General features: G+C 35.6%; 1 protein-coding gene across 2 annotated transcripts in view; it reads left to right on the forward strand.

Moving 5' to 3' along the window:
• The window catches only part of LOC140135965 (GMP reductase 1-like), a 34,133-nt gene extending 10,208 nt beyond the window's left edge, over window positions 1-23,925 (forward strand). For both annotated transcript variants that reach the window (XM_072157661.1, XM_072157662.1), the window contains exons 2-9: window positions 887-1,006; window positions 2,526-2,609; window positions 3,400-3,573; window positions 19,329-19,410; window positions 20,443-20,549; window positions 21,475-21,517; window positions 22,424-22,583; window positions 23,274-23,925. In XM_072157661.1, the coding sequence (XP_072013762.1) occupies window positions 887-1,006; window positions 2,526-2,609; window positions 3,400-3,573; window positions 19,329-19,410; window positions 20,443-20,549; window positions 21,475-21,517; window positions 22,424-22,583; window positions 23,274-23,463 (960 nt within the window). In that variant the 3' untranslated portion in view covers window positions 23,464-23,925. The remainder of the gene's footprint in view (window positions 1-886; window positions 1,007-2,525; window positions 2,610-3,399; window positions 3,574-19,328; window positions 19,411-20,442; window positions 20,550-21,474; window positions 21,518-22,423; window positions 22,584-23,273) is intronic.
• Window positions 23,926-24,165: the final 240 nt, after the last annotated feature.

A 24,165-nucleotide genomic window follows, 5' to 3' on the forward strand; every position in this document is an offset into this window, starting at 1 on the left:
GTTGACAAAGATCTTGCCAACCTTTGTCAACAAAGGCAATGAAGTTTGACCAAATGAGTAGGCCTATAATAGAGAGCTTGCGATTTCCAAACGTACTTACCAAACGCTTGTGCATCTATTCAAATCCCGTCCCATGAAAGTGATTTTGAATAGATGGGATGTGATTTGAATAGGGCGTATGATACGTACGTTTGGAAATCGCAAGCTCTCTAATATGCATTTATGATATAATACATGATATTGTCATGATCACCGCATGTTGATAAATCCTAGTTAAAACTGGTTTCTTTTGAAAGTTGCTGTACGTTGAGAATCAACTTTTTATGCAGTGAACCGTGAAAAGCTGTTTTGTCATAGTCATCAACCGTGCTGGACCGCAATGGCACTATAAATACATTTTATGGACTTATGGTATTCATTATTAGTATGTGGGAATCGCACTGTTATAATATGACTGACCACTAAGTCCATGTACTAGTCCTGAAAGCAAAATTATTTCCAAATATTATTTCCAAAATGACAAGTTATTTACCAGGATATTGTTTGCTAGTTACACAAAACAAATTATCAATTGATTCAATATTTTGGCCCGTTTATGCTGAATCTGGTCTTAATGTGTCTATGGTCAACAGAATTCGAAGATGCACACAGGAATTTTGGCAATTATTTCCTGCTGTTTGGAGTCATTGAAGGAGTACCCTCCCATTAGTATGCACCTTTTATTGTTGATCGTAAAAACACATGAAATTAAGCTACACTGTACGGCAATTCTTCATTCAAGCAATTTTTACTCCTGTGTTGATTTGCATTTCAACACTCCCAGATGACATTTTTACAAGAGACAAGAACTACTTATTAACGCAATCAAGATTTTGATTTTTTTCAGGTGAATCTGATGCGTTCTTATACCTTCCGTAATTCCAAGCAGACCTACGATGGCATTCCAGTCATGGCTGCAAACATGGACACAGTGGGAACCTTTGAAATGGCCAAAGTGTTGGCTTCAGTAAGTTATAATTTTCCTAAAACCGAATAAAAAGTGGAAAGTTACAACCTTCACTTATAGAGTTCCCGTATCTTCTGGTTACCGGTAATATCTTTCCATTACAAATATCCCAATATTGATGCTGCATATTTTTTATATGGGGTAGTAATATTTTGATGTTTACAAATAAACAACATATAACATGGTCTCTGAACTTAATATTTTGACTTGATTGACAAATTACCTGTCAATAATTTTTTGATGTCGGATCTTGAGATTCGACAATGAAAGTACTACTCGACAACAGCCCTAGTTTTATTAGATAATGAAGTGAACACAAATATACATTTTTGATAATTTTTTTTATCAACCAGCAAGTGGCTCTACTACGAAGTGAAATGCAAACAATTGAAAATTGTAAGAAATTATTTTTACCATATAATATTTTTATTGGCCTGAACCCCCCCTTCCAATGAACAAAATAATTTTGGTATACCCTGCGCACAAGTATAACTAAGCCCCGGCAAAAAACGCAATCTCGGTTTTCTCGCCGCAATTCTCGCTATTGAGTAATTATCTCGCTTTTACAAACAATAAAACAAGGTTTTTTTTAAACGTCACTAAAACGTGAGTAAACCAACTTCGTTTTACTTGGAATTGTTCAAAATGAACAAAATTCACAACAAATAAAACAAGGTGTTTAATGCCGTAAAAACTTCCGAAAATCATTGAGTTCCATGCCGTGTTGACAATTCATGTCATCAAGTAAGCTTAAAATGCAATCACCAGTGTGTAGTTTCAGTGCTTAATTGGTCTCTAAAATGTCATGTCAAGGTAATTGAATACTAAATTGTAGTAGTTTATAGTTAAATTGATTAAACTGAGAAAGGATTTTTTATGTAAACAACATCTTGAGGTGGAAATACTTGAACTTCTGTTTACGTTTTTCATCCTTCGATCGTGAATCGGCAGCATGTTTAATACATGGACTGCCTGGACTTCCAGAGGGCAGTATTTTGTTTTTAATATTCAGGGATTTTTCTGTTTTTTGGTGGCGATTTTCCGAGAAAATCTCGTTTTTTAAAGCAAATTTGGGGTAAATTTCGCTTTTTATTTTTTCATATCTCGTTTTTTGCCTTTAAAAATTGTGTTTGTTGCCGGGGCCTAAGTATAACCCAAACCCTAACCCTAAAAAATATGGTGTGCAGTGGTAAACCAGAATTGTATTGAAAACACAGGGTAAATCAGAATTGTACCAAGCAAGTTTATTTATAACTGTTGAAATTGCACAACCCCCACCTGGCTACAGCATGGTTAAGGGCTTCAGAGAATCTGAAAGAATTATGCTAGATAAATACAAAATGTACTGTGATAGCAAGATCATTACTACAAATGTATGTGATTCAAACTTGGCTCAGTGATGGCAATGTAGACAGATTTCTAGAAGACTGAAGATGCTCAATTTGCACGATAACAGGTACATATTAGTGTAAAAATGAAGAGATTGTCAATTGACACTTGTTTGTTGTGTGTTCTCCAGCATGGATGTTTCACCACCATTCACAAGCACTATACTGTAGAAGCATGGAAGGAATTTGCTGAAAACAATCCAGACATTCTCAAGGTAATATTTATATCACTTTAATTTATTCACATGAATGATGCTTATTTTGTAGATTTGTTGGTTTCCACTCTGCCTACTGTATAAGTGGCAATTTTCGTATACAGTTATTTTTGTGATTTGGAATGAGAGACACATTTGTGCGAATGTAATTTTCACGATTGCCCAGTCCTTCCCTATACTTGCAATGCATTATTGCATATATTCACGAGGTGTAATTTTCGCGGTTGGAGCTCTAATCGCAAAATTCACGAAAATAAAACCCTCGCGAAAATTACCACTTAATACAGTATTTGATTCCGTAATGATTTCTAATAACCGAAGCAGATCAGTGATTTCAAATGGAAAAAAAAGGGTTTGGAGTGTTTCAAGCAATAAACAAACTATGTTGATTTGAATGAAATTTCAGTTTCCATGCCATAGTACTGTATTAAACAGGCATGAGATTTTCCAGTCAAAACACTGGAACCAGTCTTTTGTGATGTCAAAATTCCCCAATTTACTATTTTCAGCCCATTTTCAGGTGTGTTTGTCCAATTTTACTCACTTTTCCAGACTTTTTCATGCGTATTCTCATGACTGTGTAAAAGCATGATATATTTGCGGCATTAAAATTTACACGTTTTGGAGAGAACCCATGTTTCTGCGACATGAAATTTGTGCGAATTTGTACAATTCTTGGTCTATACATGTAGGAAGAAAAAAATTTGTGTGCATGAAAATTTCGCGAATCAACCTTATTCACAAAATGTTCTTATAAGTGTGTGACTTATTTGTAATCTCTTGTTTGCAGTACCTTGCAGTAAGTGCAGGAGTTAGCGAGTCTGACTTCATCAAGATGAGTGCAATATTAGAAGGAATTCCAGCTATCAAATATATATGTATTGATGTGGCTAATGGTTACTCGGAAGTATTTGTGCAACATGTCAAGGACGTCAGGGCGAAGTTCCCAACTCATGTGCTGGTGGTAAGTGTGATTAATGGTAAAAGGTTCTGAAATGAAGTGTTTTAACACTTCATTTGGACTGATGCTTTAAAAGCATCAGTCCACCTAAAAAAATAGACACTTTTAGCCAGGGCTTTGTAAAGTTTTTTCCCTGTTAACCCAAAACATTGTTTTTTTGCTTTAGGGTCAGTCCATGTCAAAACAGATTGAGTGTACACCCACCCTCTTGGATTTTGCTCTCCTTTGGCTCAGGGGTACCTTTCATGGATCCCTAGGTGAGGTCACAAGAAAAAATTCAAATTCCATTTCGTTTATGAATGGCGGGCAATCAAAGTTTGGCGACCTTGACCAAAATTGGGAATTTAAGGGGTCGAAATGACAAAGTGCTCTCTTTGAGGGGCATTTTCTTACAAGCCGACGTCAAACGTCGGCTTGTGCTGTCTCTTCTCAATTCTTCTTTCTTCTTACCTAGCCGGGACACCGGCTAGGTCTTGTGATGCTATCGGATCTTTCTTCTTACCTAGCCGGGACACCGGCTAGGTCTTGTGATGCTATCGGATCTTTCTTGGTCTTCTTTCTTCTGGCAACAAATTTCAAAATGCTTCTTCTCCTACATGTTACATCCTACAATGGCGTCACTTGCACATATGCATCGGCTATATCCAGTGTCTATAAGATGTTCACAAATTTGGGGTCAAAGGTCATTAAGGGGTCATTTCCGGTATTAAACCAAATATCTTCAAAATGCTTCTTCTGCCACAAATTACATAGTACGATGATGTCACTTACACATATGCATCGGCTATATCCAGTGCCTATAAATTATTCACAGAATTTGGGTCAAAGGTCATTGAGGGGGTCATTTCCGGTCTGAAAGCTAAAAATATTTTAAAAATCACTGTTTTTACAAATTACATAGCAGAGTGTTGTCATTAGCACACATGCATTGCTACCAACCAGGGTCTTTGGGGTGTCTATAGTTTTGGGGTCAAAGGTCATTAAGGGGTCGCTTCGGTCAAAAACCAAAAATCATCAAATATGTTCATTTTTTAAATATCAAAAGCGTAACCAGACCAGAGTGACATAAACTTCATATATGCATTAGTGTTACCCGATGTATGCACAGTATTTTTATTTTTTGGTCAAAGGTCATTTAAACGTCATTTCGGTTTTAAGCTAAATAACTTCAAGAATTTTTATCTCCATAACTAAGCATAGTAGATTTTTTTATTTAAGAGTAGCATTGCGTACCAATCAAAGAAAATCAAAAATAGTTGGCAGACTTCAAAAAATGGAATTTCTTCTTACTTTATATCAGGATGCAACTTTGGTCAAAGTCTACAAAAATCAAAATTATTTCATCACTGCACCTTCGTTACTATAGCAACGGCCAAAACATCAAAATGACCGGTTTTAGACTATTTCGCACTTTTACAAGGCTAAAAAATAACAAGTTTCAGGATTCACCATATAAAGGAAAAATAGAAGTAAACCTTGAGAGTTCCACGACATAATTGGCAACATCTAAGCTTTCTAAAAATACAGTTGTTTTAACAAACAGTCTGTCATACTTGGGATATTCCATTGTTTCAAATAGGGGTGTTTTTCGTAATTTTTGACTTTCTGAAATATAGCAATATTCAATGAGCTGTAACCCCCAAAGTGGTGCTTTTTATATGTTATATTTTTCAGTGTGGCTGGACTAGATAGTACTGTACCCAAATAAATAAAAAAAAGTTCTGGTAATTTTAATATAGACAAACAGTGTTGCCATAAAAAGAGGTATTTTTCCATAAAATAAGAGTTAGACCAGGTTAAAAATGTTACCACACATGAAAGGAAACATTCTCACATAGTTTTTCTGGACCAGTTTTTCATGAGCAACAAGAATTTATGAGGTAAAAATAAAAACCATGTATCCTGAGAACTTCCTGTGAGGGCGCTTTATTCAAAATGGCTGCCAAAATCCAATGAAAAGCTACTATCGTTTAAAAAGGTCGCATAAAAGATAAAAGTGACTAGATTTGGATTTGTATTGATGAAAGTAATGTATAACTATGTCAAGGTATTAATAGAATGGTACCAACAGGTCACAGTTGGGAGCGCTTTTCAGAATGGCCGCCAAAATCCAATGAAAAGCATATATATGGTTAAAATAGTCACTTATGAGGTATGATTGCAGTGGCGTATAAACAACGTCATAGGGCCACGGGGTTACATGGCCCCCAATCGATCTGAATTTTAAGAATCCCAAAAAACGGACTGCCACCCATATTGGTTGGTGCCCCCTCCCATATGATAACTGGTGCTACGCCATGCCCGCCACTGTATATGCTTGACCAGATTTTGGTTAAGCATTGATAGCAGTAATGTAAATATACGTCAAGATATTAATAGGGAGGTGCCAGGAGGTCACAGCTGAGGGCACTTTTCAAAATGTCGGACCAACATAGTACACCGTTAAACTTAAAATAGTTACTTAAAAAGAGGTATAATTGACCAGATCTTGAATTAATATTGATCCCAGTACAGTAAAATTAAGTCAATGTAATAATAGGAAGATACCGGGGGTCACAGTTGAGGTTGCCTTTCAAAATGGCCACCAAAAAGAGCTGCATGATATTAGCCACAAAGCCACAGATAAAAGTGTTAAGAAAGAAAGTTGATAAGAGAATGTAATAGTTGTCTTTGATGAATCATTCAATAGTTGTCTTTGATCATTGTCACCTCTAAGCAAGTGTTTCAGAGTGCTATATAGCGAGCTACGAAGTGCTATATAGCGAGTCAAGATGGCTAATATGATCACCAAATCTCCAAAATGACCACCAGAGAATTGTTCCTATGTATTGACTATTGACAAAGGGCAGGATATTTACTTCATACTCTTCTTGGTTTCACTGAATTCTTTTTATTGTGTGTTTATCTTGAGATCACTCACATCGATATCACTACATTAAGAAAATTATTCTTCATTATCTAGCCTATCTGAAATCAAAGCGGCATATAGGTCATATATATCTTCTTTTGTGAAAACGTTGCATTCTCTGAAAAGAAGATAGCTGCACTTTGAGTCTGCTAAAACTTTTTCCTTCTTTGACACCAATAGACTGCTTTGTTCTCGATGTTGGTAAAGAAACTGTTGAAATCACAAGACAACTGTGATTACCTGGCGATAACTTTGGATGTCATTATTGTCATACCTCTTGTTTGTCTCTCAACATACTTGATGCTTTATGTCAGGAAAAATGCAACAATGATCAATTGTCTTGCATAGGCCTACTGGCAAAAGCGAAATCCTCATACATGACTGGTAGGTGTAAATGTCCTGACTAAAGTCATCGGGTCAACGGCACATGCAATGCCAGTTGCCTCTGCTGTAACTTCAAGAAGCAAAGTTAAAAAGTGACACACTGGCCTATTCAAAACAACAGGGACTAGACATCTGGTTTGAGAGTGGTAAATGGCTAATTTGTGCGTGCCTTTGATTTAAAAGAAAAGGAACAAAAGAAAACTGAAACAAAAGAGCTGACAAAAATACAAGTTATGAAAAGTACAGAGAAGTAAAAACTGAAATAAATATTGCTTTTAAAAAAAGCTTCATCGAAGAAACTGTGTAGTCTCTTTGTTGCGCTTGTTGGAATCTTTTTGCACATCGTATAGGCCAATTAATTTGTCACTTTTAAAACTGGACCTTCGTCTATTCAATTGCTTGTAACTTTTCTTCTTGAGGTCACATTGGATTCAATGTGGTGTCATAATGTGCAGGATTAGATAGTGCATCTATTACAAAAACCAATTTATCCCAATATGGTTAAGTTTTGAAATAATTGTGCTTATTTTTCCAAGTGTAACTTGGATCGGGTGGGGGGGCTCTCAACTTTAGAAGTGACGGGTATGTGCCTACCGGTGTCGTGAAGTAGGGGCCTATCGGTAACAAAGCGTTATTTTAAAAAAAGGGGTTATTGGGTATAATATTTTTGAAAAAAGGGGTCATTGAGTATAAGATTTCAAAAATGGGTCATCAGGTAGAAATTTTTGAAAAAAATGGAGCAAAATTTGAAAGTTTTGACATTATTTTGTTGCATTTTGATGATGTTCTTCTAGAAAAAAGGGGGTCATTGGGTAGCCGCAATCAAAAAAGGGGGTCATCGGGTATGACTTTATAAAAAGGGGGGTCATCGGGTATGACTTTTAAAAAAGGGGGTCATCGGGTATTAGTCGACTTTAAAAGAGGGTTGACAGGCACATACCGTCGCTTCCAAAGTTGAGTGGCCCCTGGGGTAAGGATACTTTCTTAGTGCAGTATATTTAGTTAATATGTTGCCCTTTGTGAACATAAATTATTCCTGTGGACATTTTAGTGGTCATCTTGACTTGGTGACTCGTTCTTTTGCACCCTCAAAGCGATAACTTAGAGGTGACAATGATTGGAGACTACGATTACATCAAAGACAACTATTTGAATGTTTCAAATATTTTTTTCAAAAACATTATCTGAGGCTTTGTGGCTGATTATACTGTATTTTGATAAATATTAATCCAAATTCAGTTCAATTATGCCTCTTAAGTGACGGTGTACCATATATATAAGCTTTTCATTGGATTTGGCAGCCATTTTGAAAAGCGTCCTCAACTGTGACCTCCTGGTAGCTACCTATTGAAATCTTAATTTAGCGTTACATTACTGTCATCAATACTTAAACCAAAATCTGGTCAATTATACCTCATAATTGACTATGGTAACCGTATAATGCTTTTCTTTGAATTTTGGTGGCCATTTTGAAAAGCGTCCCCAACTGTAACCACCTGGTAACTTCTTATTAATATACCGACTTATTTATACATTACTTTCATAATATACAAATCCATAATCTAACAAATTCTATCTTTTATCCGCCTATTTTAAGAGCATAATTGCTTTTCATTGGATTTTGGCAGCCATTTTGAAAAAAAAAAGCGCCCTCACAGGAAAGTTTTCAGGATACAGGATTTTTACCTTATACATTCTTGTTCCTCAGTTTCTCCTTTCATGTGTGGGACCTAGTTCATTTTAACCTGGTCTATTTGGCGTTTTTCAGCATAGCTGTATGATAGGTAATAACAAGATGAGCAACAGCTTCACTGAGAGACGTTTTTTCTGGCAACACTGTCATTAAAATATTATCAAATCGTGTCTCACTTTACGGTGTATTGATGCCAATTTCTTTTGGTACATTATCAACCCTAATCAGGATTTTCAGTGAAAGTAAATGCTCAAAATCCATATTTTTCCACACTACCTTATAATGTCAACAATCCTAAAAAGTTCAAAGTTTCTGGCAACACTGCTCTCCAGTAAAACAATTACCAGAACTTTTTTTTCTATAGATAGGTAGACCAATACCTTATCTACCTACCCTGCAAAAAATAATTTAAAAAAAGCACCACTTTGGAGGTTACGTCATTTTTAAAAAGATCATTTTTGTCATAATTAAATTAATGAAAAACACCCCTATTTTACAAAATGGTATCTACCATATTGAAATAATTAATTGTTTTGTTTACTTCATTTTTGGAAAGGACAAGGATGGATACTTCATTGTATGGGAGAAGATTATTTTAATTCACCTTCTTCATACAGAAATATGACCTAATATTTAAGCATTTTTCCAGTTGTGAAAAGGGTAAAAATAGTGAAAATTTGGTCAATTCATATTTTGGCCGTTACCATGGTAACCATAGATGAAGAGGTAAAATTTTAACCAAATTTATACATGTTGACTCAATGTCTAACCATGTGCAATGTATAAAGAAAATCGATTTTTTGAAGTCTGCCACCACATCTTTGATTTTTATACACAAGGTCTCTTAAACTGTAACAATGCATTTTCGTGGTGTATATGAGGTTTTTTTTATATTGGGGTCAAAGGTCATTAAGGTGGTCAAAACGTCAAATTTGCAAAAAAATGTTTAAAATTACGGAAAAGTAGCTGTATCTCAGCGTATGAAAGACGGATAAAGCCCCTACATGCTACAGTGATGCACCACTAATGGTGTGAGATGTCCATAAACTTTAAGACTGGCATTTCCGGCCCCGGCTAGGTCCAGATCTGTAACCAGATCTAGTTCTTTCTTCTTTCTGGCAACAAATTTCAAAATGCTTCTTCTCCTACATGTTACATCCTACAATGGCGTCACTTGCACATATGCATCGGCTATATCCAGTGTCTATAGGATATTCACAAATTTGGGGTCAAAGGTCATTAAGGGGTCATTTCGGTATAAAACCAAATATCTTCAAAATGCTTCTTCTGCCACAAATTACATAGTACGATGATGTTACTTACACATATGCATCGGCTATATCCAGTGCTTATAAATTATTCACAGAATTTGGGTCAAAGGTCATTAAGGGGGTCATTTCCGGTCTGAAAGCTAAAAATATTCAAAAAATCACTGTTTTACAAATTACATAGCAGAGTGTTGTCATTAGCACACCTGCATTGCTACCAACCAGGGTCTTTGGGGTGTCTACAGTTTGGGTCAAAGGTCATTAAGGGTCGCTTCGGTCAAAAACCAAAAATCATCAAATATGTTCTTTTTTTATTATCTCATAATGTAACCAGACCAGAGTGACATAAACTTCATATATGCATAAGTGTTACCCGATGTATGCACGGTATTTTTTTTTTTTGGTCAAAGGTCATTTAGGCGTCATTTCCGTTTTTAAGCTAAATAACATCAAGAATTTTTATCTCCATAACTATGCATAGTAGATTTTTTTTAATTTAAACTGTAACAATGCATTTTCTCGGTGTATATAAGGTTTTTTTTTTATATTGGGGTCAAAGGTCATTAAGGAGGTCAAAGCGTCAAATTTGCAAAAAATGTTTAAAATTACGGAAAAGTAGCTGTATCTCAGCCTATGGAAGACAGATAAAGCCCCTACATGATACAGTGATGCACCATTAATGGTGTGAGATGTCCATAATAGCCGGTCAAAGGTCAAACTTTAAGTTAAGACTGGCATTTCCGGCCCGGCTAGGTCCAGATCTGTAACCAGATCTAGTTACAAGCCGACGACGGATGTCGGCTTGTTCTGTCTCTTCTCAATTCTTCTTCTTCTTCTGGCAACCTCGTGACATTTTGCGTGAATTGCCACGTTTCGCCCTAGCTCTCTTATGCTTCGACAGATTTCAACCATACTTGAGCCAAATGACCACTGGACTAGGCCAAACCTTCCATTTGACTTTGACCTTGCTGTGACCTTTGACCTAGCTATAATGGTCAAAAGTGTGATTTCACAAAAAATGCTACTCCTTCCACAAATTTCATGCAATGATCATGTGACTCATGCATATGAATCAACATGTGGCAGTGCTTAAAACTTCCTAAAAAGAATTGAGGTCAAAGGTCATTAGGGGGTCATTTCCGGTCTGAAAGCTAAAAATATTCAAAAAATCACTGTCTTTACAAAATATATAGCAGAGAGTCGCCATTAGCACACATGCATTGCTACTAGCCAGGGTCTTTAGGATGCCTACAGGTTTGGGGTCAAAGGTCATTAAGGGGTTACTTCCGGTCAAAAACCAAAAATGTTCAAAAAAATTTTATCTCAAAATGTAAACAGACCAGAATAATATAACCAACATACATGAATTAGTGTTCCCTGATGTATGCATGGTATTTTTTATTTTGGGGGTCAAAGGTCATTAAGGGGTCACTTCCTGTTTTTAGCTGAATAACTTCAAGAATTTTTATCTCAAGAACTGAACATGTTAGAATTTTTTAATTAAAATTGGAACAATGCATTTTGTCGGTGTACATAAGGTTTTTTTACATTGAGGTCAAAGGTCATTAAAGGGGTCAAAAGGTCAATCAAAAATTTTCAAAAAATCAAAATCCATGTATAAGTTCCGATTAAGCTGAAATTCACCAGGAATATTTCTTATGACATCCTAAGCACAGTGCAAGAGCAGTTGACCCCATCCGTAACCCAGGGGTCAAGTTATAGGGGTCAAATTGCGGCTTGTATTCAGCGTCTGTTGACTCTAGTTTCTTCTTTCTTCTTCTGGCAACCGCAATCAACTGCATGTAGCTCCNCAAGGGATTGACAGATTTCAACCNAAGTTGACCCAAATGACCATTGGGCTAGGCCAAACCTTCCATTTGACTTTGACCTCGCTGTGACCTTTGACCTAGCTATAATGGTCAAAAATGTGATTTCAAAAAAATGCTACTCCTTCCACAAATTACATGCAATGATCATCTGACTCATGCATATGAATCAACATGTGGCAGTGCTTAAAACTTCCTAAAAAGAATTGAGGTCAAAGGTCATAAGGGGTCATTTCCGGTCAAAATCTGAAAAATTTGTAAAAAATATTCAAAAAATCACTGTCTTTACAAATTACATAGCAGAGAGTCGCCATTAGCACACGTGCATTGCTACTAGCCAGGGTCTTTAGGATGCCTAAAGTTTTGGGGTCAAAGGTCATTAAGGGGTTACTTCCGGTCAAAAACCAAAATTATCAAAAATGTTCAAAAAATTTTTATCTCAAAATGTAAACAGACCAGAATAATATAACAAACATACATAAATTAGTGTTCCCTGATGTATGCATGGTATTTTTATTTTGGGGGTCAAAGGTCATTAAGGGGTCACTTCCTGTTTTTAGCTGAATAACTTCAAGAATTTTTATCTCAAGAACTGAACATGTTAGAATTTTTTATTTAAAATTGGAACAATGCATTTTGTCGGTGTACATAAGGTTTTTTTCATTGAGGTCAACGGTCATTAAGGGGTCAAAAGGTCAATCAAAAATTTTCAAAAATCAAAATCCATGTATAAGTTCGATTAAGCTGAAATTCACCAGGAATATTTCTTATGACATCCTAAGCACAATGCAAGAGCAGTTGACCCCATCCGTAACCCAGGGGTCAAGTTATAGGGGTCAAATTGCGGCTTGTATTCAGCGTCTGTTGACTCTAGTTCTTAATTGAATCAGTTGTGATCCTCGTTTTGAATGTGGTCACTCACTGGCTGTGTCTGAAATACCTAATGCCAAATTAAAAAAGATAGATTTCGGAATTTCGTTGGGATTTCAGGGGGTCAAAATCAGCACTTCGTACTGTTCAATCAAATTATCTTGATTTTGAAGGACCCATGATAATGTCACAGTGCACTGATAGATCCTAATGATGTACAGAATGCATTAACCATGTGCCAATGTCTATGAGCAATTCAAAAAAAGAGACATTTCTACATGTAGACCCCTACAGAATTTTAGGCCACCCCTAAAGTGGTTTAGCCACAAATGCCGCTTAAAATCGGAAAATTTTGACCCCTAATAACTTTAGGTGTACACCAGATATGAATTTCTAGTCTTTTGCATCTGAAAGAATGTAGTCTAATGTTACTAGGAACATAAGATTTGTTTTGTATTTTTTGTGTTTTAGTATTAAGTTGACGCTTTCAAAAATAGTAATTTTTGCCTAACATACAGGATACGGTACAAAATGCCAATTTTAGTATGACATTTTTTTATATTTTTGATCACTTTATAGCCATTTGTATTATTTATCCTGATATTTCAAGTTGCTCTAGAGTCAAATAATAAGAAAAAACTACTTTCTAATCCTCTGTATGGATTTTTAAGGGGGTCAAAAAGGCACTTCCTGGCAACGATGCACATGCAAAGTACAGGTTGTGGTACGAAGTACCCATATCAGTGTGCTATTTTTTCTATGTTTTACAATTTTATTGCAATTTTCTTAAATATTCTGACATTTCAAGTTACTCTTGTGTCCGAGAATAATGAGAAAAAACTAATTTGGAATCATCTGTATGGATTTTCAAGAGGGTCAAAATAGCATTTGTGGCAACAATGTACAGTACAGGTTTGCAAAGTACTGGTAGTATAGTACAGGACCAGAATGCTCCCAATTATGTCAAGTAATATATCAAATTACTCGTATGGTCATGAGGATTCCAAAAATGTATAGTTTGTTATGTGTCAGACCTTTCAGGAGGGCGCTATGACGAAAAATGTTCATAGGTCAACGACCTTTTTGAATTCTGACCATAGTTAACAACGTCTGATTTTGGTAATTTTGGTGTCTAATTTCTTGCATGAGAAATACAACTAAGCAAATTAAAATACAAGGAACCGATGACCCTCTTTTGCAACATGACTGCCAAAAGCAACCATATTGTAATAAGGAGGTCATTGGTTCCTTGTACAGTTTTTTAAGTTGCGTAGTTGTATTTCTCATGCAAGAAAACATATAATTAGACACCAAAATCACCAAAATCGGACGTTGTTAACTATGAAATAACAGGATAAATAAAACAATTTGCTATAAAGTGATCAAAAATAGAAAAAAGGGTATGTTGAAATTGACATTTTGTACCCATAACCTGTACATTATTAGTCAAAAATTGGGATTTTTGGGACCATCAACTTAGTATCAAAACACAAAAAATACAAAACAAATCTTATGTTCCTAGTAACATTAGACTACATTCTTTCAGATGCAAAAGACTAGAAATTCATATCTGGTGTACACCTAAAGTTAAGAGGTGTCAAAATTTGCCGATTTTAAGCACCATTTGTGGCTGAACCACTTTAGGGGGGCTGTCATGTAGTAATGTTATCAATGCGCGATTAATTGCAATATGCGCTCAAACTAGTATCTGTGGCGTATGCCGCTATGTCCCAGAGATTTGCGTAGCGCCATGATTGCGAATGTATTTTATTATTGTAATTCACTTTTGAATGTAATGTCCGACCGCGATGTCGTAAAACTATGGAATGGGAAAAAAAGGGAGGATGGAGAGAGGAATGGAGAGAGGAATAAAAGGACTCTAACTAGTCTAAGAATTATGGTAAAACTTCGCCTGATGGTGTGATTTCATAGTTTTATTAAGAAGATAAGCCGGCAGTGCTAGTGAACGTAACATGGTGGCAGCGGAAAAAGTAAATCTACAGGTACGCCATTTCCAAGAAATAGCCTAAGAAAGACTCAAAGAAATCACCAAGAAAACATCAACGAAGTTTTCAAGAAAGAAACTGGAAAATCGCCAAAGAAAACATTAACAAAGTTTTTGAAAAAAGAAACTTGAAAATCGACAAAGACAATATCAAAGTCGGTAAAGACTAGTTCAGCTTTGAAGAAGAAACCTTCAGTGAGCTAGCCATGAGAAGAAAGAAGAGGGCGCAGAAGTTCGCAGAACTGTAAATTGTTGTTTTACTTTTGGAAGCCGGACAAGAAGAAATAAGAGAGCGTCACAGATGAGATACATGGATAGCTTCGCTACAGAAGAAAGAGAAGAAAGCAGATAGCTTCGTGACTGTATCATCATCAATTCCGTTCAAATACCAGAATTGTGAGATTTGATGCATTTTCATCGTTGGAATATATTGCTGATTTGTGTTCTTCTGGAAAAAGACGGGTGAATCGTGTTTTCATGACAGTGGCAGTGTTGTCTACATGATCTACGCATCGGTGTGGCAGATTGATGTGGAAAATGGATTACGAGAGGCTGTCTTCAGGTTCTAGCCTGCTTGGATTCCTTGCTAAATGACCAGACATTTGGTATGATATTTTGACTGTTGGCCTTTTTACTTGAAGACAATCAAGAGATGTTTATATTTTCACAGATGAAAATGATCAGTAATATATTATAAAATTTAAACGAGGATTGTGCGATAGTGAAGCAAGTATTATAAATATTGCAAATGTACGTGCACAAATGAAAATCACGATACAACGAAATGTGTATGCACATATCAAAATTAAATGTTGTATACATCATGCGTAGTAGAAATGTAGGCCTAACCTAAGCTTACATAATGCACGTCAATCTTTGTGGCATTCAAAAATGTTTTGTTGTGTAAAGCATAATTGCGTTTAAAAACAAAGATAAACAGCAATGAAACATTATATTGTTTTAATTTAGTATTATCATGCACATGGACAAATGTGTGCATTATTTCACATGCAAAAACTCCAGCCAGAGTACAAAAATGTGTGTAAGATTTTTTTGGATTGTTGTAATAAGCGATTTAGCGTTTGGGATTGCAGCAGTAGTGCGTAAGTCAATCGAGTCGACATTTCTTTAAAAATTGAAATGAAGGGATAAAGTATTAATATAATATGGTCGTCAAAAAACTGTTGTGTTTAAAATAAGATTTTATCACAAAATGTGCGTATTGATCAGGATTTCATGATGAATTTAAATTTCTGGACAAGCGTTTGGTATTGCAGCTATAGTGCTTAATTAGTCAGCGACATTTCCATATAAACATGGACATGTATAACTTAATTCATTATGTTCTGGAGAAATTGAAATTATTGTGATATTTTCATTGTATTATAAATTTATCACATAAATTTTATTTTTATTTATGGCAAATGTACGTTTGGAGAATATTTTATATAATGAATTAAAAGCGTGCATTAAAAAACAAATTGCATGAAATTATATTTATGCACACAAAAGATGTAAATTTAACGTGATTTAAATGTGCATTTTGAGATGATTGACACAATCATATAGGAGTTCGGGAGTGTCATGTAGTAATGTTATCAATGCGCGATTAATTGCAATATGCGCTCAAACTAGTACTGTGGCGTGGCGTATGCGCTATGTCCGCAGATTTGCGAAGCGCCATGATTGCGAATGTATTTTATTATTGTAATTCACTTTTGAATGTAATGTCCGACCGCGATGTCGTAAAACTATGGAATGGGAAAAAAAGGGAGGATGGAGAGAGGAATGGAGAGAGGAATAAAAGGACTCTAACTAGTCTAAGAATTATGGTAATACTACGACAGCAGGTGTGATTTCCTAGTTTTATTAAGAAGATAAGCCAGTGCAGTGCTAGTGCACGTAACAGGGCCTAAAATTCTGTAGGGGTCTAGAAATTTCTCTTTTTGAATTGCTCATAGACATTGGCACATGGTTAATCCATTCTGAACATAATTAGGACCTATAAGTGCACTGTGACATTATCATGGATCCTTCAAAATCAAAGATAATTTGATTGAACAGTATGAAGTGCTGATTTTGACCCCCCTGAAATCCCAACGAAATTCAAATCTATCTTTTTTGGCATTAGGCATTTCAGACACAGCCAGTGAGTGACCACATTCAAAAGAGGGTCACAACTGATTTAATTAAGAAGAAAATGCCTCTCAAAGAGAGCGCTTTGTCATTTGGACACCTTAAATTCCCAATTTTGGTCAAGGTCGCCAAACTTAGATGGCCCGCCATTCGCAAACGAAATGGAATTTGAATTTTTTTCTTGTGACCTCACCTAGGGGTCCATGAAAGGTACCCCTGAGCCAAAGGAGAGCAAAATCCAAGAGGGTGGGTGTACACTCAGTCTGTTTTGACATGGACTGACTCTTTATGGAACAGAAAAAATAAAATAAAAATGTTTGTATCAAAATTTAACTTGACAGTTATGTATCATTGATGTTGTGATGATGCGATCCATTCACAAGCTCCTCATCCAGCCTGAAAGTATTTATTGTATGTGTACATGGGCTATTTAAACTATTTTTATTTATCAATTTTCTTCCGAAAAATTGCACTCGCCCCCCTCCCCCATATCTCTCATGTATTCTTTGAACTCTGCTACTCGGTCGTCAAAGTGCAAATGTTTGATTAGTGGCTGGTTGTGTCACTGATTAGTGGTTGTGTCACATGATGTTTCTTGGCAAGAAAGTTTTGATCAGTCCAATCAAATCAAGTCTGCATCTAGTCTGATTAACCCCGTGAGAACTACCTGCCGATTGGCCAAAAATAAGTTTTCATTATCAATTGGACCAATTGGCAACATTGGTAGAATAATTTCACCACGCAAAAAAATTGGGTGTGAATTATTCTGATTGGTGATTAAAGTGAAGATATCATGTAATTGACCAATCAGAGGCAATGTTAGATGGGCAGGTAGTGCTCAGGGGGTTAAGACCTGCTGAATTGATTACAACATATGGGCTATTTCATTATAAATGACAACATTGAGTCCCAAAAGGGGTCAAAATTCAAACTCATTTATTTCATGCAAATTCATTATTATTTCAAAGTTCAGATGGTGTGTCAATAATTCTCAAAATATTAGAGCGTCAAACCCTCAGGAACCATTAAAAAAATTAAATTGAATTTTTGCTGTGTAAAACATAGCTGCCGTCTGGAGGGGACATTTTTTTAAACAATTTAATACACAACTTTGAAAGAGTGTATGTAACCAACATTGGGTTCATACTTATTCATATTTAGTCTGTAATAATTGTTGTATGTTCCTTTACACTTCAGTGTCTTAAATATGCCAGTTTCAATATAAAACAATTAGTAAATTGATACTAATCCAGATAAATGGTGCAAAATTACTACATATTTTAAGGATAAACTTTATCTTCACATGAAAAATTCATGAAATAGTCATTTTGTCCTGCCCAATAGCTACACTGATGCATAAGTGAGTATTCTGCGTCAATCTGTTGTACTAGTCATGGAAAACCTAAAATAAAAGACCCTCCTGTGTCATTTGTTCTGGATAGGACACATTTTTAACACATAATAAAGCATACTTTAACTTTAGAAATAGCTGCATCAATATTATTGCATCAATATTATTGCATAAAAGATCCCCAGCATTTAAAATCCACTACAAACAGGGTTAATATTCTGGTTAAATTAGGAATATTGCAATTTTTAGCTAACCGAAGTTCAATGCAGAATAATATCATATGTGTTCTCAACAACTGGACAATAATTTGAACACTAAAGTGGTTTGTAAGCATAATTTGCAATAAAATGCAAAAATTTCTTGTGGGTTTGGCTCTTTGAAATTTTTATTTTTTAGTTTGTTTACCAATTCATGGAAATGACATAATTGTGCTGGAGAGGACATTTGTTAAATTGCAAACAGAATCATGGATACAGGCTTGCAAAAATGCAACAAATACCAAATCATGTGCCACCTTGGTAGAAGGAAGACCACTCTTCCTCTACAAATTTCACATTCTATGATATAATCCTTCTTATTTCAACAATTAGTAATTAACTTCAGTTCTGGAGAGGACAAATTTTTAACGCGGAACTGTGGTATCAAGAACAAGTGGTCTACTGTATGTAAAATAAATGAATTCCTCAATCAGTGCCCTGTCCCATCAATTGGTAATATAACACAGATTATACAGGTAGGGTAAGGGTTTATATTTCCTCTTTAATGTTAACAAAAATGGAGGCATGAATTGGAGAGGACACTCATTTTTTATTTAACATAAAATGCCAATTTTGCAAGAATCTACGGAATTTTTACATTTTTGCATCAATTTTCACCATTCAACTTGCATGATGTTCCACACATATCATATTTTCATTGCAACAAGCACATTGCCATAGAATGTACCTAATTTTTCAAAGAATTTATTCAGAATACATGGGCAAAATGAAATGGGACTCCAAAATTGGGTTAAAAATGTACCTTTTGGCAATTTTTTTATACAAAAAATAGACAGAATTCTGTAAAAATGCTCATGTAGCTTGTAGTTTGTGGCATACTTAGAATTAAGTTAATAACACTGCATTATCACCCTAATTATATCAACCAGATATGATAAAAGCCATTTTTGTGAACGTGTCATTTATAATGAAATAGCCCATTTACTGATTATCTTTGGTGTCCAGGATTGTAATTTTTCTTTGACTTTTTATAATTGAAAGTTAATGATTTAAAACTTGCTCATATCAAGCATTGACAATGTTTTTCTTTTCTCATTAGGCTGGTAATGTTGTGACTGGTGAGATGGTGGAAGAGTTAATTTTAGCTGGTGCTGATATCATTAAAGTTGGCATTGGACCGGGTAAGTAATATCATATCCAATTAGTTCAAAGTGAATAGTTTTTTTATATTTTTTAAAACTCTTTTTAAGTTGAGATGGTTGAAAAAATAATAGTAGCTGGTGCTGATATAATAGATAGTGATATCATTAAAGTTGGTATTGGCTTGGACCAGGTAAGCAATATATCCAACATACATTGTACTAAATTACCCCAGTACTTTGGATTCTAGAAGTAAAAATGTGTATCACAGTGGCCATGTACAGTAACCTCCAAACTACAGGTAAATTAAGTAATTCTTGGCCAAACTCGATCATACCTGTTGCGACCATGTAGCGTACTAAGAGTGTATGCAATGTAAGGCGCGTGCATGGTCCCTTCTGTACCGTGCTGCATGCGCATGTGTTTATCACGGAGCCACTAGCGTTCCAAGTGTTTGAGCTTGGCAAAGAATTGCCCAATTTACCTTTAGAATGTTTTTGCTCATACCATCTAAAATGAAACATATTTCAGGCCTAAAATTTCACTGGGGTTAAGAAACATGAGCTTCGCCTGATACCAAAATCTGCATTTTGATGGGGAAAAATCTGAGTCATCCACCTTTAACAAGGACTGCCTTTTGTGGCAGGGCCTAGATTTCAACGAGAATCACAGAATTGATTCTCGTAATGATTCTTGTAAGATTTGGTTGCGAGAATCAACTTCTCTCATTGTATCATACAGTAAGTGCAGTGACTATGATGGATTTAACAGATTTTGATTCTCGCAAACCAAGACGAAATCTCGGCCCTGTGTGGAGAGCGAGAGCAATCACTCTCTACTGCTCTCCTTAAATCTGATATAGGAGAGTGATTTTTAGCTCTCCTTAGTTGACCATTCTCTCCTTACATTCTATCTTAAATGCTCTAAATTGCTCTCCTTGAAGGCTCCAGAAGAGCTTTTTAATGCTCTCCTGCAAATTCCAAAAGTCCCTGCTTTAATCAACTTGTGCTGCATTATTTTTTATTTTAGTCATGTTTTGTATCTTCATGTGATTGTTTGGCATTGTTTTGTAGGTTCTGTGTGTACAACCAGGAAGAAGGCCGGTGTGGGCTATCCTCAACTGAGTGCTGTCATTGAGTGTGCTGATGCTGCGCATGGACTAGGGGGACATATAATATCCGTATGTATACATTATATTCCTCTTCCAAGTAAAAACACAACTCATCTACTTTGATAATTACTAACAAATACTGCATCGTCATATCTTACACTTCCCACAGTGCATTTCTTCCCTGTACTGATTTACTAGTTTTTTCATGGTTGATCATTTTCATGCCTGTGCACTCAGTACAACATGGGTCTATAGAAAGTGACAAGAAATACCTTGATAAGCAGAGCTCATCCAGATCTTGCAATTGAGGTATTTTTTGTCATTATCGACCCATGTTGCACTGAATAGCAAATCAGTATCTATTTTGTGTCAGACTCATCACCAGTATCTAGTGGTATGATTCTGTGCAGTTGCGTCCAAGTTAATCTTTTGACTTGCATTTGTAGGACACAGGCACATAGGAAGCTGTGCTATCACAAACAAATATTTTCTTGATTCCAGCATGGTATGAGCGTCATCATATTTTTGTCGTCACAAGCAAGCATCAGCAATAAATATGTGCATTTAATTTGGTAAATGATAATTTGGTAAATTATAGCACATTTAATTTGGTAAATGATTGGTGGTTCAATTTTTCTGGAAGTTAAATTAACCTAAAAACCTCCAATAAAGCTTTAAAAATGTGAACAAAATCTGCAATTCTTTTTACAAAATGTTGAATATTTTCTATCAAAATCAATCCATTTTTGCCAAATAACAGCTGTATACAGCTAAACTAAATCCACAAAATGCAAATTTGGATCCGTCGGGCCGTAGAACAACATTTTTTTTAAATATAAAATAACCCTTTAGGGTAAGGTAAGGATTAGGCTCAGGATAAGATTTGAGATTGGGATTAGGCTATTGGTATTTATGCAAAGTTGCTCCCAATTGTGCCTTGTAAGATGAAGTATATAGAAATCTTTTTAGAAATTTTCTGCATTTTCATTTTCAGGATGGAGGGTGCACCTGTCCAGGCGATGTTGTCAAGGCTTTTGGTAAGTTTTTATTACTTAAGGAATCTGGAATGTGGGACATGAGAGCACATCAGACATATCAAATTGCATTCTGAATATGAAGAATGTCTTTCTGATATCAAATAATTTTCATTTTTTGAAATTCAGGATATAATACAAATTTTATGACAAATTATTAAAATTTGATTTTTCTCACATTTTTGATATATAACAGTCCTTGAAGTAAATTTGATAAATCTAATGATATATTCTTAAAGTGTATGTAGCTGGGAGGAAAAGCAGACGATCAAATGAAAATGTTAACATTTCATATTGAAGATATGGATTTTTTTCCCAAAAAGACCTACTTTATTTTGGTGTTTTGGAAAAAAAATCCATATCTTCAATACGAAAGGTCAAAATTTTCAATTGATCGTCGGCTTTTCATCCCACCTATATACACTTTAAGTATAAATCATCAGATTTATAAAGTTTACTTTAGTACTGTTAAATATCAAAAATATCAATTTTAATCATTTGCCATAAAATGTGTATTTCATTGCGAATTTCAAAAAATCAAAATTATTTGATATCAGAAGGACATTCTTTGTATTCAGACGGTGGCCCCAGAAGCTACAAAGTTCTCTCAAGACAAATTATTGGGAAAAAACCAAAAAAAAACCAGTTTCTGACTTATATATCTATCTATCACTGATGATCATTGAGTGCCAGATTGACCCACCAAGGTTGTGATGTCTAGCGGCGCAAAACATTCCCATAAAAAGTGACTATTGATTAGTGATGGCATCAATAGTCACTTTTTATGAGAACATGATTTTGCTCTGTAGCTAAATATACAGAAATTGTTATATTATTTTATGGCATGAAAAGCAGAATCCACCAAACACAGAGATATTTCATGCATTCCACATTGCCTTTTTACCACAGGTGCTGGTGCTGACTTTGTTATGCTTGGTGGTATGTTTGCTGGCCATGACCAGTCTGGTGGGGAAACCATTGAGCGTAATGGCAAGAAACTCAAGCTATTTTATGGCATGAGCTCAGCGACTGCTATGAATAAACATGTCGGAGGAGTAGCAAATTATAGGTGAGTGGGGCACTGGATTACTAATGAGTAGATGAGAATTTTGTGTGTGGACGCGATATGTAAATGAGCGATGTCACATGATGCCGCTGTAACCAAGGGGTTATTCCATTTAAAATCCATGCTACCCCTGTGGAAGATTTAGAAATAACTTCCACAGGGGGTATGAATTTCAAATGGAATGAACACTAGGCAGCTCCATTTGAATTTCTTACACCCTCTGAGAAAGATTCAACATGAATCTTCCACAGATGGAGGGCGAGTTTTAAATAGAGTTGATTGATGTGCTAATTCCATTTGAAATTCATGTTCCCCCTGTTGAAGTTCAACAAGCAACAAGAAAAAACTAATACAAAACATGATAAAGTGGACAAAAGTTCAGAACTTTACAACCAAGTAGGCCAAGGACTTGGAGACTTCTGCAGCTTGGGTACTAAGTAAGTTAGTAATCGTTGGAATTAAATTTTGAAAGTGTTTCTAGTCACAATCCAAATCATCCAAGATTGGATTAGATCATGACGCAAGACATCGCAATTTGCACTCCAACATTTGGCTGTTGGGATGCAGCTTTAAAATTTTATACAATTATTTTCTTTTCAATTCATAAGACATTGCACCATCAAATTCAAAAGGTAGAGTGTAAATTGGAGAGTTAACTGATTCCAAATTTTTTTTGCTTTCTACTTCATACAGGGCTAGCGAAGGAAAGACGGTTGAAGTTACGTACAGAGGGGACGTGAGCGATACCATCAAAGACATCCTGGGTGGTTTGCGGTCAGCGTGTACTTATGTGGGTGCAGCTAAACTCAAAGAACTCAGTAGGAGAACCACTTTCATCCGAGTCACCCAGCAAACTAATAATATATTTGGCAACACCACCTAATGATGTTTGCACATGGCAACACCACCTAGTAATGATGTTCCTAGTCATAATGTGGCTAGTTTTAGTGTCAAAATAATGTATCTGGTATTGCTTTGCCATTCTTATGACATCTGTATTGCAGTAGTGTATGTTGCTGTTGTTAAGAGAGTACTAAATGTAATGGAACAATGTCAGAAAAAGAAATGCTGCCCTCAGTCCTAACCTAAAATGTAAGGCATCACATCGAATTTGGTCGTATAGCGCTATCGGTGCCCACTGCCCAGTTTGGTAATGATAACTCTTTAAATCATACCCTGGTGATGTAATAAATTGTAACAAGCATAATAATTAACATTTGCATACTGTTATTGTTTTTCATTTAAATAAAAAACAAAAGCACTGCAAATGTTTAGGTACGATAGAAAGTGCCGCCTGTACCGATCGGGGTCACCGATAGTGCTATAGGACTAAATTAGATGCTGTGCCTAACCAGAGTACTAATCTTGAACCCAAAACTGTTTCTCAACCTAAAGCTGCAGCCCTGATGTGATAAAAGAGTGTATCCTTCATGTAAGTGAATACCAAACAAATCCTAACCCTAAATCCTAACACTAACTGTAATCCTATTAGTATTTCGTGCTCTCTTACACTTAGGATAAACCTAAAAGAGTGTCTTTTAGTTACATCACTAATTATTTACTTCCTACTGCCATAATTTTTATA

Source organism: Amphiura filiformis, chromosome 16, assembly GCF_039555335.1.
Source record: "Amphiura filiformis chromosome 16, Afil_fr2py, whole genome shotgun sequence".
NCBI lineage: Eukaryota > Metazoa > Echinodermata > Ophiuroidea > Amphilepidida > Amphiuridae > Amphiura > Amphiura filiformis.